This window comes from Gymnoscopelus microlampas, assembly GCF_963454915.1.
Source record: "Gymnoscopelus microlampas genome assembly, chromosome: 1".
Taxonomy (NCBI): Eukaryota; Metazoa; Chordata; class Actinopteri; order Myctophiformes; family Myctophidae; genus Gymnoscopelus; species Gymnoscopelus microlampas.
This window is the reverse complement of record NC_139962.1, coordinates 38,220,526-38,236,492: the sequence shown is the minus strand read 5'-3', so window position 1 is coordinate 38,236,492 and position 15,967 is coordinate 38,220,526. Positions and strand designations below refer to the sequence as shown.

At 39.3% G+C, this 15,967-nt stretch overlaps 1 protein-coding gene across 3 annotated transcripts; it reads right to left on the bottom strand.

Annotated features, from left to right (window-relative positions):
• Positions 1-615: 615 nt before the first annotated feature.
• On the bottom strand, positions 616-14,464 carry LOC311042448 (kinesin-like protein KIF23). Of its 3 annotated transcripts, XM_084053187.1 has the most exons (23): positions 14,354-14,464; positions 13,318-13,384; positions 12,547-12,675; positions 10,876-10,981; positions 10,620-10,756; positions 10,419-10,531; positions 9,514-9,684; positions 7,979-8,091; positions 7,721-7,842; positions 7,516-7,618; positions 7,346-7,425; positions 7,138-7,257; positions 6,798-6,957; positions 6,103-6,264; positions 5,803-5,969; positions 5,456-5,629; positions 4,965-5,159; positions 3,643-3,972; positions 2,203-2,436; positions 1,853-1,941; positions 1,228-1,285; positions 1,061-1,101; positions 616-941 (listed from the first exon to the last, which is right to left on the bottom strand). In XM_084053187.1, exons 1-23 carry the CDS (start codon positions 14,365-14,367, stop codon positions 926-928), a joined length of 2,901 nt encoding a protein of 966 aa, XP_083909313.1. In that variant the 5' UTR covers positions 14,368-14,464; the 3' UTR covers positions 616-925. The 3 variants fall into 3 exon arrangements, with proteins under 3 accessions (XP_083909313.1, XP_083909314.1, XP_083909315.1); XM_084053188.1 differs by lacking the exon at positions 3,643-3,972; XM_084053189.1 differs by lacking the exons at positions 2,203-2,436; positions 3,643-3,972.
• Between the last annotated feature and the right edge of the window lie 1,503 nt (positions 14,465-15,967).

The window sequence follows — 15,967 nt, the reverse complement described above, 5'->3', positions numbered from 1 at the left end:
AGTACACTACAATACTTTCCTGAAGTGCTCTATCAAAGAATGTGCTTAATGTGCGCATTATAATCTGTTCACATGTACCCTGATGTGCAAGTGGCACAACTGCATCCTAAATATGAATTGAAAACTACATATCAGTTTCAGTCTATCCATTCCCAAGACGTACTAAATACAGTTTCAATATCAACTACAATTTAAAAAACAAGCAAGTGTATGCGTGTGTAGATTATAATATATATACACATACACACACACACACACACACACACACACACACACACACACCCCCCCCCCCCCCCCAACTCTTTTGCTCCACAAAAACACTCCTGTTTCTGGAAAGGCTCACTGATTAATTTATCTTTGTGGGATAAGATTAGTAGCAGTTTCACCTGTGCAATATTTTGAACTGATCATGTGAATTAATACACAAAGAGTGCTAGAATACACACCATATACTGTACTTGGCACAGACGTGAAAGTGCTACCAATTTGCTTGACAAAAAGTCAGTTTTCAAAGTCAGCTCAAACTCAATTAAAAAGCAAGTGCATTAGTAAGTAACAAAGGCAAACAAGCAGGTCAGTTCGTTTATCTCAACTTTATTACAAATAGGACAGGTATGCTCATATATTATATAGTCTAATCTAATAAAACTAGAAAAAATAACCTATCCCGATGCAATTCAGGTGCTAATGATCTACCCAGAAAAATACGATTAAAAAAGTCAAATAATTTGAATTATTAAAAACGTTGTGAAAAAGAAACAACAGACGATCCGGGCACTCAGGAGTAAAAAGTGAGGCATATTATACTTCGCTGATCCAATACATAAAATATCCAGCATTTAATCATGTCCATTACTTAACCAGGGGTTAAATAAGGGGACAATGCAGACAAGGAAGGCTTCTTGTGTCCGTTCACTGCATTGATTTAAGGTTTTCTGCGTCTGGAAGAATGGAACAGAACAGTAAAGATATTGCATTGTGCATAACTACAGGTATATTAAGTTATATTTTGTTTCCCCACCTACTGTACATATTAGTACATGTATTTGGAGGCACTTACTTTTGATAGCCATGAGCTGAATTTACACTGGCAGGTGGAATCTATTTGGGGGGAGACGAAAAACATGTTACACAAAGACACGCTCATTAAAACAATTAAAACAATGGAGAATATTTTTAAAAGCAGATGGAAACACAGATTTCTTTTAAGTAAAGTGGACAGCTCACCACATTTTCATTGTTATGCCCTGAAGGACAATCTCCAGACCCTGATCTCCTCTTGCGACTGTTTAAAAGGAAAGAAAAAGGAGGGGAAAAAACATTTAATGGGTTTTGAGCATCTCTTACAGTATATGAGTATGTTAGTCAGTAAATAAAAAAATGGGAAATCTATAAATGCACTGGTAAATTATGTACACTTTCCAGGGTGGTAAAATCAATAACTTCCTGATTGTCTATTATACTGTAGTTATCCTGCATAATTGTATAGATATATTTCCCACAGTAAATCCAGCCCCTGCTCCCCAAATCCTTACTCTGACCACACCAAAAACATTGCTAAACTTAACCATATTTACCTTGCACCTTACCTACATTCACTAGGAGATCCACGGGTGCATTTATAAATAAATTAGAGTCTAGATTTATCAACCCACTGGGAAATGCAAACCTTAAGCAGCTGTGTGCTGCATAATGTTTAATCATGTAAACTCAACAGTGGTGTTAAATGCACCTGTATTTCAAGTTAAGGGATGATGAGTACAAGTAGCTACAGTAGCTTTCAACTACAAATATACTTACGTAAATACACACAACACTCTTCTTACATAGAAATGTCTATTTAATATCGTACCATGGAGCAGTTGCACTCTCCTGTCTCAACGTTTCAATGTCAGTAAACTGCACAGACTGACCCCCTCCTCTCGTTTTGAACACATCTCCCTGAGGAAGAAAAAACAAACTCAGATAAGAGACAGAGGAAGAAAAGAAAAACGTAAAAATACCGTAATATTGACCATATTCACACTTGAGTAAAAGTACATTACAGTCCAATGTGACGTCACTACATTTTGCTACGATGGCAATTCTCAACAAAAGACAGAAATAATTTAAAGGATTAAAATGAAATATACCAAAATAAAAATCATCGAAACAAAGAATGAGTCCCCAGAAGTCTCAATATGAAGAGTCATGCCATTTTACCTTTATCAACCTGGTCTCAATCTCCCCATCGGAGGCAAGCTCCTGGTGTGTGAGCACATATTTGTGGCATTTAGACAGAGCTTTCTCGCTGGCGGCTGACACCTTGATTGCATTGGGTATGATTGGCTGCAAGACAGTGTCTAGGTCCAAATTAGAAGGTGGCTTGTGGTCTACCCATTTCTCCCCACCCGCCGAGTGTGAACGTCTGTGCCGCGGACGGACTGGTGGGGCCGTCTGGTGATACCAAATCCCAAGTGAGAAAGAAAAACCAGGAAATTAATTTCACATGATAGGCATGAGGGCCACAAAAGGGTTTAGTGGAGTTAGTAGCTACTGCTGGTGTTAGCAAGGGTTAATGCTGGTGAATTGAAAATATCAGCATTACTGGAAGATCTACAGCATAAACTGAATAATTAGTGAACACTTTTGGGTTCCAAATTAGAGTACTTTTAGTTGTTTAGTCAAATCAAGAAAACTGTTCAAAGAGAGAATAGCTTAATCCTCCAGCAACACATTCATTTTCATATCATTCTTGGATTAGAAGAAAGTGTGATTCTGAAAGGTGAAAGTGGGTGCAGCTTTAATAATTTAATAGAAACCATCTGTAATTATGTTTATACCAATAGTAAAGCCACTGGCATAAACAGTTACATTTCAATAGCCATGCAAGGATCCCTTTGAATGCACGTTTAAAAGATATTTTCCCAGATACATCAAATAGCATTTTGAGAAATGGGGAACATGACTCACTTCAAGAAATTGTTTGATGTTGTACTAACCTACAATATGCATTATGTGTTCATAGCTTTCTTTGCTGGAATAGAAAAATGTTCTAGTTGTGGACATCTTGACCCACCGGCAGGGATGTGCTGGCCACTGGGAAATTCGGGAAAATTCCAGAACGGCCGCGCCATTTACGGGCCGCCAGACGTCCGGTGGGCCACCCAAAACAACTGCAGCATGTTTGTTTTTTTTAATTGAAAAATTTCGGAAAATCCCAGAGCTGGATTTTGGTCCCAGTACGCCCCTGCCCACCGGGGTCTATTGTTTGTGAAATTGCCAACGCACACGTTGAGAAAGGGCGTTTTCCCCCAAAACGTGGCACTAAAAAGTCAATTTGGAGTGCAGTGCTTGCCTTCTTTATTATTAACTACTTTAAAGATCAAGCACCCAGTTTTCAAGTTAGAATCATGAAGTTATGTACTATACAGACACATGTTCAGCAGCTATAGATGCAGGTCTAGAGGTTCTACAAGCATGGCAGCACAATCTGCCCTAACAGAAATAAAAGCAGCTATGGATAGAATGCAACATGTCACTAACAAAATCAAAACAAGAACAGGCATCTACTTGCTGTACTATGGATGCATTTTACATAAGGCAGACTACAAGAATACGCCTTAAAGTGGACATTCTACAGGAATAGTAAAACTCACTAACCCTCGGGCCTGACTCTAGGTTTGGCCCATTGGCATAGGGCCTGCCAGGGGTCTCAGCGTCTGTAGCCCAGCGCTGGCCTCTCCTGCGGCCCACACTGCTGCTGCCGTAACAGACGCCAGGGGTCTGGCTTCCATACTGGGGGGTTCCAGGCTGCCTACCCTGTCTGGGGTCTACAGGGAGCCTCTGCTCCCAGTCAGAGATGCAAGATGCTACTGAGAGACTACTTGAAGAGGTGGTGGTGGTGCTGGTGGTGGAGCAGGAGGTGGGGTAGGGCTCCTGACCTGCTCTAAGGTTGGCTGGGTTTTGGCAGAAAGGAGTTTGGCTGATGTCCTAAAAGTGAGTGAAGGAAGGGAGCCAAGTATTGAAGATACATGGGTTTTCCTCAAAGAGTAAAAATGTAAATAAATGTAATGGAATGAAGCAGAATAGACGCTGAAGTTCATGCAAAATTGCAAATCACACATAAAGAGGCTAATATCAAACAGTCTTTGATATCTTCAGTGATGTTGAACAGGATGCATCCTGCTTCCGACACATAGAATACAAGAGGACTCAGTAATGACAAATCTATAACAAATCTGTGCTGAAATCAAAGAAACTATGGAAGCCTTGCACATCCATTTCGCACAGACACGAGGGGAAACATTTCGACGGGGAACAAACTTTGACAACATCAGGCTGAAACGTGATCGTCCGACATGATTCAGGAATAGGGCTGTCAATGAATATTCCATAATGGGATATGTAAAAAGTGGCAAAAATAAAAGGTTTCACAAGGCTCTGGGCCTTTCTAACCTTACACAGCACTGGACTTGCAAGATTTGAAGATTTATTTCAGAGCCATCGGTTTGCAGATTGCAAGTTACAGCTTCAAGTTACGCCTCTCCCTTGCTGACCAAAATGCAGACAGACAAACCCCGACTCAATAGATTGCTGCACTGAATGCACATTTGGAAATCACACAATGTCACTTTAATTGATTCAAAGTGATAACATAGGTCAAGCTGAACGGGCAATCTATTTGGTAATGATGGCAGACAGTTTACAACCAGACAATGTGACGATTATATATCGGGGTTTTTTAATACAAAATTCATGTTTTCAAATTTGGGATTTTAAGCTATTTGTTTATTTTTTAAATAAATTTTCAGCATAAATGAAACAACAATTTGTCCAAAAAACTACTCAATTTTACTGGGACCCACACTCACTACACTGAAAGCGGTTCAACATCACTGTATCCTACAACATTTACTTAACGAACAGACACCCTTCAACATTAATTTCAAAACAAAACGGGTGAATGACAACAAATGACTCACCGGCGCTGATGGCGAGGCAGACCTCTTCTGTGCGGCGTTGCGGTCTCTCTCTCTGGTGGGTCGCTTGGGTGTTTCTAGTTGATCAGTGGGACAGCCGCTGCCCTCTGTCACGATGGCCTTCAGCTGCTTCAACTTCTCATCCTTGACCCACAGTTTATTCTGCATCTCCATCTGCTTAGCGTTCACTCTCCTATCCTGAGACGTGAGGGACATGCAAAATGCATTCTGTGGTTTTACATCTCCGGCAATGCCTTGCAACAGTAGTCTCTGTAGTTTAATCTGATTTAGCGTTACATCAAGAATACATTGGTTGTGTTTATCACCAAAAAAGGTGACACAACTGAAAGGTTTGTAGGTTTCTATTCAGTTAAGTGGGAATATTCTGACCCACCCATCCCCAAAACTCTAATTATGATCAAAAATTTTATTCAAACCATTAAATTAAATTTTGTGGTTCAAAATACACCATGTCACCATTGACGTCAACTTACACACTCCTTCTCCCATTTCATCTTGGTGTCAACGACCATGCCCTGCATAAGCTGCTCCATGCGCCTCCTCTCTGAAAACTCTGTCTGCAGCCTTTGCTCGCGCGTCTCCAACTCCTGCTGAAGCGAACGCTTGTCCTCTTCGTAGATGTTGGTGGTCTTCTGCAGGATGTCAATCTGAAGGACGAGGATAATTTATTACAAAGTTTCCAAGTTTTAAACAAAAATACAAAATAATTCATTTAAAATGTTTTAACTACAGATTAAGCTCCATTTTCTTTTTAGAATCATGCTTTGAAAAGGCCAAACGATAATTAAAGTATAGAAAAAAGGAGGATGCGGGAGGAAACCTTGTATTCCAGCATTTTGGATTTCTTCTCCAATCGTTCCATCTCGGCCTTCTGATTTGACATGATTTTGTCTTTCTCTTCCAGCTTGTTTCTCTGATCATGAATGAAGTTCTCCTTAGTTGCAGTAAGGCCATCAAAGTCTTGCTGCATGGACCTCATCATGTTTACTATGAAGTAAACACAAAGGCAATTGTTTAACCATTAGATTTTTCCAGAACAAGCTGCTTAGGGCATTGGTCATGCAAAATGCATTGAAGATTACGTTGCCCATCAATTTCAAGTTTGAGACCAGATCCTTACCTTTGTTGTTGAACTGCTCCGTCATCATTTGGCGAATGCGAATCCTTTTCTCTAGAACATCTATGAGGCGGGGCAAAGTCTGATCATCTGCAGGGTCCACCAGCTCACAAGGAGGCAGGGGAGGAAGGCTCTCAATGAGTCGACTCAGTAATGTTGGGTCATCTGTTAACAGTTCAGAATTAGTGAAATAACCCATTCAATCCAGGAACGCATCAGTGTCATTTTAAGATGCTTTTGGTCATTCAAAAATAGCAGATCTATAAGCTCATAGTCTGGCACCGAGTGCCGCGCTACGAGTAGATCTGCTATTTTTGAAAAATCATGAAAATGTGTGCAAATCTTTGAATATATTTGCAAAGCGAACACTTTTAACTCAAATCTTTGCTTCTGGTGGGGGGAGCCCTGGAACAAAACATTTTGAGCTGGGGGTCCGCAGCCAAATACATAATCTAAAAATGTTTTCCAAATCCTAGAATCCTGCTGAAGCGAAAATATATACACACACCAAAATTAACCCATTCAATCCAGGAACTGGACGCATCTGGGTCATTTTAAGATGTGTTTGGCTATTCAAAAATAGCAGATCTATAAGGTCATAGCCCGGCACTGAGTGCCACGCTATTCCCGCGCGGCACTGAGTGCCGCGCTATTCCCGCGCTGTTCCCAGCTAATGTTAGTTTGCAAAAGCACATTACCAGGGTTGCTGGGTCCCCCACGCTCCTCCAGATTGCGTGACAGCTCATCTCTGAAGGCCTGGTTCCTGTGTCTACGTCCAGAAGCAAGGGGACAGATTGCCCGGTCTAATTGCCGGGCCACTTCTACTTCCTGTGTCATCTCTGCAAAACGCATGACTAGCTACAAACACAAAGCAAACCATGGCAATGATGACAAATTAGTCTGTGTAACTGCCCAGGTTTGTAACAGACTGACTAGTATGACAAATTATCATTCTTAAGAATATACAAGTACAACGTCTTCATGTTGATTCTAACTAAATATTCGGAATATGTTACACTACAAATCAACCATTCTTACCATAGTTTCTTCATAATCATCAGCTTTAGGATTGACACACACAACCATCCGGACCTTTCCTTCACCGTCAAAGTAGTTTTTGAACAAATGTGTCACTTTTGAGTCTCTGTATGGCACCATCTGCTCAAAAGAAGAGGCTCAGTCAGTGATAACCACAGTTACTGAGAAATAACCAAGAGAACGTAATATAAAATATACGAAAACCAACCTTATTCGTCCCACACATCTGGTTCTCTCGCAGAACCTCTATACATGTGCGTAGTGTCATCAAAGATTGGTTGATGTTTCCTGTATTTGGGACATTGCGACAAGCAAGTTACTTGATAGTCTACAATGACATGGTCAACACAAGTTTGCAGAAGAACACAGTTTACTGACCTGCTTCGCGGAGGCGACTGCCCTCGGCTCTGGTCCTGCTGGTGCGCTCACTGCCAGCCAGGTCCACCAGACATAGCTGACTCACATTTATCTGGTTCTTATCCTGCAATACAACAGCCACAAGCTAGATTTACAAGTGCCAGATACTCACAAACCCAATCAAAACCCAATTTATGTTTGTGCGACAAAGTGTGCCTGTGTTCACCTGGAGAATGTGGTCCCCATCTGCATCAAGCGGTGCCTGGGCCAGTTTTACTGTGAAGACACTGTGGGAGCGACTGGACTCGCGGTTCAGCTGAGTATTGGCTATTCTTCTTTTCTTTTGACCTGGAAAATAGTAATTAGTATTAATATGCCATAAGCATAATTGTTTTATATAGAATGGTATTGACAGGGGTATGACCAACAAATGCAGGTTAACTTTAAGAAACATTAGGCAAGTAGTTGAGTATGAGACACTCACCCTTCCAGAAGACTTCAAAAGCTTCCTCTGTGGATTTCACCTCAACCTCTGTGCAGCCAGCCACATACATGTTGTGATTCTGATCTTCACGCAGAATTTTTGACTGGGGCGGTCTGAAAACAGTTATTAACACATTTAGACCTGAGGCCGATTCTAAAAACACCTTCTAAATCCTAACCTCAGTTTTTCTGATAATATATCGTTGTCGGGTGGAAACCTTGTATGTCCAAAACCGTTCCTTTTTTAGTATCATTTTAAAAACGATTTAAAATAGTGAAAATAGCCGACGCACACAACGCCTCGCAAGGCTGTGTGGTAAGGTTGCGTTGTATATCTGCTATTTTGACTACTTTTGTGCGACACTCTTGTATGATGAAATAGGGCTTTAATTTACAAAAACACATACACATTTGAAACTCTGAGATACAAGGTTTCTGCCCCGACATTGACGATATATAGTAGTAACAACTAAAATGACACAGATGCTTTCCCGGAATGAAAGGTATAACATATAGGCTTTCCAGGTCTAAATGGGTCAATATGCTTTAGAACATACACACAGTAGTACAAAAATGTGTTCACATGTCATGGTAATGTTTAACCCATTAAAACCTGAGGCCGATTCTACAAAGGCCTTCTAAAATCAGTAGTTCTCAAACTTTTTCGTAATTCAAAATTATTCTAAATTTCAATCAAAATGTTTCAAAAATAGCAGATGTACAAGCTTGTGTTTCTGCTATTTTTGAATAGCCAACACTAATATCTAAAATGACACAGATGCTATACCGGTTTTATGGTTTGGGTTAAAGTTAGCTAATCTTAAAGTTAAGTTACAAACTGGAATAGATGTAGTAACAGTCAAGGCAATTGGTATACTATAGACACGCATGCAGACTGAAAACCTCCTCAGACACTGCACATAAACTTGAGCCATTCAAGGAAGCCTATGCATGTCTCCAATCCAAAAAATAGCTCGTCTATGAAGAGTATAAGCAAAGGGCTAATGAACTACTTCATTTAAGCTACATGCAGGATGTCGGATAAAGGGAATGGGGAAGCGTGGAAGTCGATTAGTGGAGTAGTAGCCATTTGAAATGTCAGCTACAGGCAAGTTACAAACTAGGAAATATAGTATGTATTCACTGGTGACATACGTGAACTCAGTGTTCCGTACAGGTGTTCCTCCACCAAGCCACCTAGTAAATAACGCAAATGCTATTGAAAAGAACTTTAAACCAATCTTCAAGGGGAGGTTTTAAAGTACAAATTGAGCAATTGGGGGAAATATTTAACATTTGAAAACAAAAGGATTTGTACATTCAGCCACTGGACAATAATGTCCGAATTGAACTAACCCCCAGGAATCCCAGGAATGTACAGCAAAACAGAACATTCATATATCCCCTTGTACCAGGCTTTCATGTGAAACGTAGTTGTATATGACTCTGTATATGACCATGAATCTTTGCGAACAAAGATGAACAATTATGAGACATAATTTGTGTTTGAAAACACACCCAAACCCCAGTGCTTACTTTGGTCTGATGGGGTCATATGGCGTTTCTTCCAAGAGGTCATAGATGTAGTTGTTGTAGATCTCAATGTAAGATACGAATACACTGTAACAGCTATCTTCATCCACACTTGTGGATTTGCACGCATCTTCTGGGCTGATCATGTCTGCAAACTCTGGGTCAGCCTTTTGTCTGAAACACAGAAGCAAAAATATCACGCATACAGCTACATCTATTACACATGTTATTTTATTAACTTTTTCTGAGGCTTATAAAATACTAGGACGGCGCCTAGTCGGGCATTCTGTTATTGACTATGTTGTACAAAAGTCTCGCAAAGCTCTGTGATGTGTGACTATGTTCAAACACAAAATCTAAGAGGGTATTAAGCAAATGTTCTATTTTTAAGGAAAAACTAATATTACTGATAGCATATCTTTAAAAAAAAAAAAGACATATCTGAATTTAGAATAGATGTATTCACTCAAGATCTTCATAAAAGGTGTCCTATCTCATTATTATTATGAACTTCTCTCTCTTCTTCCGTTTGCATTCAGAGTTACTTTTGTCGTGATATGGTTATATTATTACATTTATGTATTAGAGTGGATACATGTGTTAAGATTTAAAAATGTGGGTACACGACACATCCTGAAGATCCGACGTGAGAATTGATCGTACTGTAGTGTACACTCAAGTCAAAGTGACAATAGAATGATATTTATGCGGAAAATTGCGGTGATATCGGTGTACGCTGTTTTTCGGTCTGGGCCAACTTGATAAATAAGGCCCAGTCTCCAGTTTGATTCGTGTTGCATGTCTTTCCTGCTCTCTGCCCACAGCGACCCCTCTCCCTATGCTTTCGTGTCTAAAGCAGAACTGCCTAAAAATACTTTAAAACAGTAAATAAAATCAACCATAGCTACCTTGAGGATGGCATTTTGGGCGGCAGTGGTTGACTTTCTCTCTTTTGCCTCTCCAGGAGGGCATCAACTTGACTCTGGATCTCCATCCCGTTTTTGTCATCAGGCTTGAACACCTGACAGGGACAAGCAATGTTCAAGGTCAACATCTTCACTACTAGTACACTACTAGTAGTATAACATAAAATACAATTGAATCCTTACAAATCTCTTGGCCTGCAAGGGACCAATGCTGTTGAACAGCATGTCTAGGACACGGGGAAGTAGTCCACCTTCCCCAGGGTACCCAGTCATGGTAAATGTCTTCCCGCTGCCCGTAACGCCATAAGTAAACAGCAGACCTGTGTGTGCAACAAGCAATATCCCAATTCAGTATTGTGATCCTTAAAACACATCAGATTCAGAAGTAATATTTTCAAATGCTTATAAACACATTCCAGTTCTCCTTTTGCTCACTTACCATTCTTACAGCGAATGAGATCCTCAACCAGCGGCATGGAAACATCTTCAAACAATTCCATTTGAGTGGTTTTGATGCCAAACACTTTTTTGAATGAGTACTGTGTCTGACAAACACAAAGGGAAGAACATGCGTATGAAAGCCATTGCAAAATATATAATAATGGAAATCAGATATGCACTGACTAGATCATGTTACCTATATTACATGTTTTAACTCAACTGAACTGCCACTCTCTGGAGATTAGTTACATTGAATATAATTGAGCCTGTGCATGTTTTTGGATTTGTTTGGTCCGGTGCGTACATACATCTATCAATCAAAAATGGAATACAACGACGTATTACTATAGTTTAGTCTCCAGATGTTAGCTTCTGACAAATTCAAAGACTACAGAAAGTGTTGGTTGTCTGGAATGAAATCTGAAGCAATACATTTCATGTTTACAAGTTGCGCTATCTAGATAAAAACATGGTTAAACTCAACACTATGCTATGCTGGCATCCAGCATCCTGCGCTGCAAACCTGGTACCTCCACCCATCCACAATCCAACTGTTTAAGTGCAATATGCAATGAATACAGCACACTATTCTGTGAAACATTCTGTATAGACGTTTCAACATTCTATTGCTGCTAGGAGATGTGAAAACAACAACATCCTGACAGATTTACACGAGGCATATAGGACCACAATGGAAACAAGGCCCCACAGCTTTTGTGTTAGCATAGGTTGTTAAATTGTACTTGCCATACTGTTTTCAACATGTTAAAAAAGTATTCGATCAATCAACCACCAATAGCTAATTTAAAACAATAGTATACATTTTAACTTGTACTCATGGACAATACTTGGTCATTGCCTGCATGTTGTAACATACAGGACAGCCGTATTATTTACAGCCTCAAAACCATCTATAGACTCTGTTAATACTGTTGCAAGATGTCAGTGCAATATTCTGTCCTGGTTCAGTAAATACACCAACACCTGGATACCAGTTCTCTAGAATATAGGCCTCATTTTCTACATGGGATCATTTCTGTAGTTACTTTATTTATGTCGTTCTAAATCCAGAGTGCAACCAAACAAGAGGAAACTTTGTACCTGGAAACTTTGTATTTAAGTAGTAGCCAATGTCAAGCGTGCCCTTCAAGAGTAGTGTTGCCATGTCTGCTTGTTATACGTGACTTCTCTGTAAAGTTGCTTGTATAGTGTTTGCATAGTGAACTGATGACCAAAATAAAAACTTACAAAGAGAAAAAAGTTGCTTATTTGTTTCCTAAAGTTGTTTAAACCAGTGTTTGTCAAACATTTCCAAGTCAAGGACCCCCAAATTAATATGTATTTGTCTGCGGCTCACCATCTGAAAATATGTTATGCCCAGGACCACATATAAGATTTGTGTTGTTAAAATGTTTCCTAATTTTTTTTAAATTTCTTGCTACATTTATTTTGAAAATAGCGTATCTACAAGCTCACGACACGTTGTGAGCTTGTACATATGCTATTTTTAAAAATAGCAAAATGTAGATCGACTATTTTCAAATAGCCGATATGTTTAAATAGCGAAGGGCTTGCTTCTTTTGGGCTTTTTTTCCATAGATCTGGTTGCTTAATTTCTCACAAAATCTGGCAACACTGTTCAAGAGTGGGCATTATTAGACAGTCTTACCGCTTTAAATTCACCATTACGGTTTGCTTTGAGACCATCAGGAGGATGTAGTTGAATTGTGGTGCTGCCGATCATCTCAATGCAACATTCCACATCATCTTCTCCCAGCGGACGTATACGGCAGTATACCTACACAGAGAAACACGGTTATTACAACCATTTTGAATACAATTCCAGGCCACTTATTTTTCATTTGACCAGACAGAAAAGGCGAGAGCAGAGAGACTTGGATCAAGACTATCATAGATGTATTTTATCTGGAAAAAGACTACTGACATATTTTACTTAAGTAAAAGTATCAATACTGCAATATAAGAAATACTCAATACAAGTAAAAGTCCGGAATTCAAAATTTACTGGAGTAAAAGTAAAAATAAGTATTGGCATCAAAATGTACTTCAATTACCAAACGTTAAAGTACTAATTATGCAGAAGTTGCCATATCACACGTTTTCACAAAATGTATAAAAAATCTTTGAAAATAGCCAAAGTATATAGGGCTAAGACGGTTAAGTATGTTTTACAAAGTATCTAGTAACTAAAGTTTTCAAAGATTAGCCAAAGAGGTATCGGTGTAGAGGGAAACAAGAGCAGACCAAGTAAAACAAATAAAAAGTATAATCTGAAACACAATTTTAAAGAATATAGAGGGGGTCCCTGCTTCATCTCTCTCACAGCTTGGGGGTCCTTGGCCTGAAAACGTTAAAGACCCCTGATCTATGATATTGAGTTGATCTTCAGGGCTAGCAGAGAAGAGGTCTTGTAACTTACGCCAACTGGGTCTTTCTCTGTGTTGGAGGTTTTCTTCTGGCCATGCCTCCGTGGAGTCTTCCCCTTTCTGTAAAGAATAAAGACATGAGGCAACATGGATCTAGGTGTGTAACGTAACGTTACCTGAAGTAACGTGTCTGCCAGTAGTAGTGAAAGAAGTACTCACTTGTTTTACTTAAGTAAAAGTATTATTAATATTGCAATGTAGAAATACTCTGTTACAAGTTAAAGTCCGGAATTCAAAATGTAATTGAGGAAAAGTTAAAAAAAGTATTGATATCAAAATGTACTTAAAGTACCAAAGGTAGAAAGGACTCATTATGCAGAATGTAGTTTTCATTCTTTACGAATGTATAAAAATATTTTGAAACTAGCAGATCTGCAAGCTCAAAATGCATTGCGACACATTGTGAGCTTGTAGATCTGCTATTTTCAAATGGCCGAAATGTATATAGGGCTCAAGTGGGTAATATATGTTTTGTAATAATAATCAAAATCTACAAAGTAACTAGTAAGAAAAGTTTTCAAATAAATGTAGTGGAGTAAAAGTACAATATTTGGATCCAAGATGTAGTGGAGTAGAAGTAATAGTACTGGTAATTGGAAATACTCGAGTGAAGTACAAATACCTCAAAATTGTAATCAAGTACAGTACGTGAGTAAATGTACTTCGTTACTTTCCACCACTGGCCAGTAAAAGCCAACGTTAACCCGTAATAGAAGACACGTCGCTGCCTTCGCTTCAGTCTTAGGACTCGGGTCTTGAAAAACAAGTCTCTAAGTTCTTGATTTTCGTGATCTAATTTACAACGACTATGTAGTATGTACGTATAACCAGCTACTAGTTCACTAGACGTGATAGCTAACGAGCTAAGCTAAGCTAACCTAGTTCAAAAGCGTACGTTAGTAGCAATTAGCAATTGCTAGCTCCAACTGTTTACATAATACACGGCAAATAAACATATTAAGTGTGTGCGCGTTAGTGACGATGATACTCCATCTGAGTGAGTTTATTGAAAAGTACTAAATGTCTCACCCTGGTCTTTGCATTGTCGTAGCTCTTATCCAAACAGTCTCAAACTGCTTCACAGTTCACACAGACAACAATCTCTCTCTCTGAAGCGCCACCTCGTCTCTGTATTTGAAAATAATCTCCTCTTGGTGGAACGTTGTTGGTTGGTCTCTTTAATGTGGCGTTTGAACCAATCACAAGGCAGATAGTGTGATCAGCTGGTGAAAGGCCCGCCCACAGGTGACGCAAGTTTCCAAGACAAAAATAGCAAGACTCAGTATCAGTGTTGCCATGTTGTCTTATCAAGCGACTTTGGGCTTGTTTTTCTGAAAGTTGCTTGTAATATTTGGTAGTTGCGGGTTGCGTTTTTTTTTTACTTTTTTCTAAAGTACTTGCTTATTTAGGCTTGCTTTCAAATGTTTTCATTATTATTTACATTTTAGACCAGTGGTTCTCAAATATTTTCATAAAAATGTTTTGTGGCAGGGAGCATATTGTCTTGTTAGAACTTAGAATGTTTCAAAAAATGTTCCAAATATTCCACAATTTATTGCAGCGTTTTTAAAAATAGCAGATCTTGTAGATTGGCTATTTTCAAATAGCCAATAAAGTGCTCATGTGGCTCAAAGTTGCTTCTTTGGGGCTTGTTTTCCTGGACCTGGCTGCTTATTTCTCTCAAAATGGCAACACTGCTCACCATACATATGTCTGGTTTACTTCCCATGTCGGGGCGGGCGCATGGGCGGGCGCCTTTTTAGGAGACCCGGAAGCAGGTTGGAGTATCACCCAAGTATCTGTAAATCAAAGTGTTCAGTTCATCTCAAGAGTTCATATAAGTGAACTATTGTGAACGTGAACACAGCTTCCGACCCATTCTTTAGCTCCATGATCACTGAACTAAATATTGGACCCGAGCGATCGTCACAAGCCACATCATTTCCCCAAGTTTTTCATACTGAAATGGCTTTTTTTCAGCGAGACACATCAGGAGAAAATGTAGTACTTTATTATCGACCTCTCTCTGTCCCAGCAACACACTCTATCTCGCACAAATAAACATATATCCAATCGGGATGGTGTTTTGGTTGTGAGTGCCGGTGTCGCGCACCGAAACTAGCAGATCTACTAACCCACAACAGAATGCGCTGCAACTGTTGTGGGCTTGTAGATCTGCTGCTGAGCGCTCGATACCATAACAGGTCAAATAAAGCCACCACAATTTAAGGGGGGGAAATGGGTCTGAAATACATTTGCTTACGTTTGTAATGTTTGTAAACATTGGAGTGAAACTCCAATAATCTATCAAAACATTGAAAAGACAATATGAAAATAAAACACTGCCTTCCCAGATAGACATAGATGTAACATTTACTTTTAATGATTATAACAAAAATGAAAATAAATCACATCGTATATACTGTAGCCTACAGTAAAATATTGTAATGAATTATGGGTTAAATAATTAATTAAAATAGATGTTGATAGGAACTGTACTTTCATGTGTTTTTTCTTTCTGCAAACTTCTAAATAAAGTATTCAATCAATCAAACCCTTTTATTTGTGGCTGTCAAGGAAGCACACAAAACACCAAAACCAACTCAACTGCCACAGAAGGGAGGTCCCAATGCCAATACCCCT

Coding starts and splice junctions, on each gene's coding strand:
- LOC311042448 (XM_084053187.1), bottom strand. Junction 9,685..10,418: donor CCCAAAATGCCATCCTCAAG/GTAGCTATGGTT, acceptor TCTGTGTTTCAG/ACAAAAGGCTGACCCAGAGT. Junction 7,426..7,515: donor CAGTCGCCTCCGCGAAGCAG/GTCAGTAAACTG, acceptor TCCCAAATACAG/GAAACATCAACCAATCTTTG.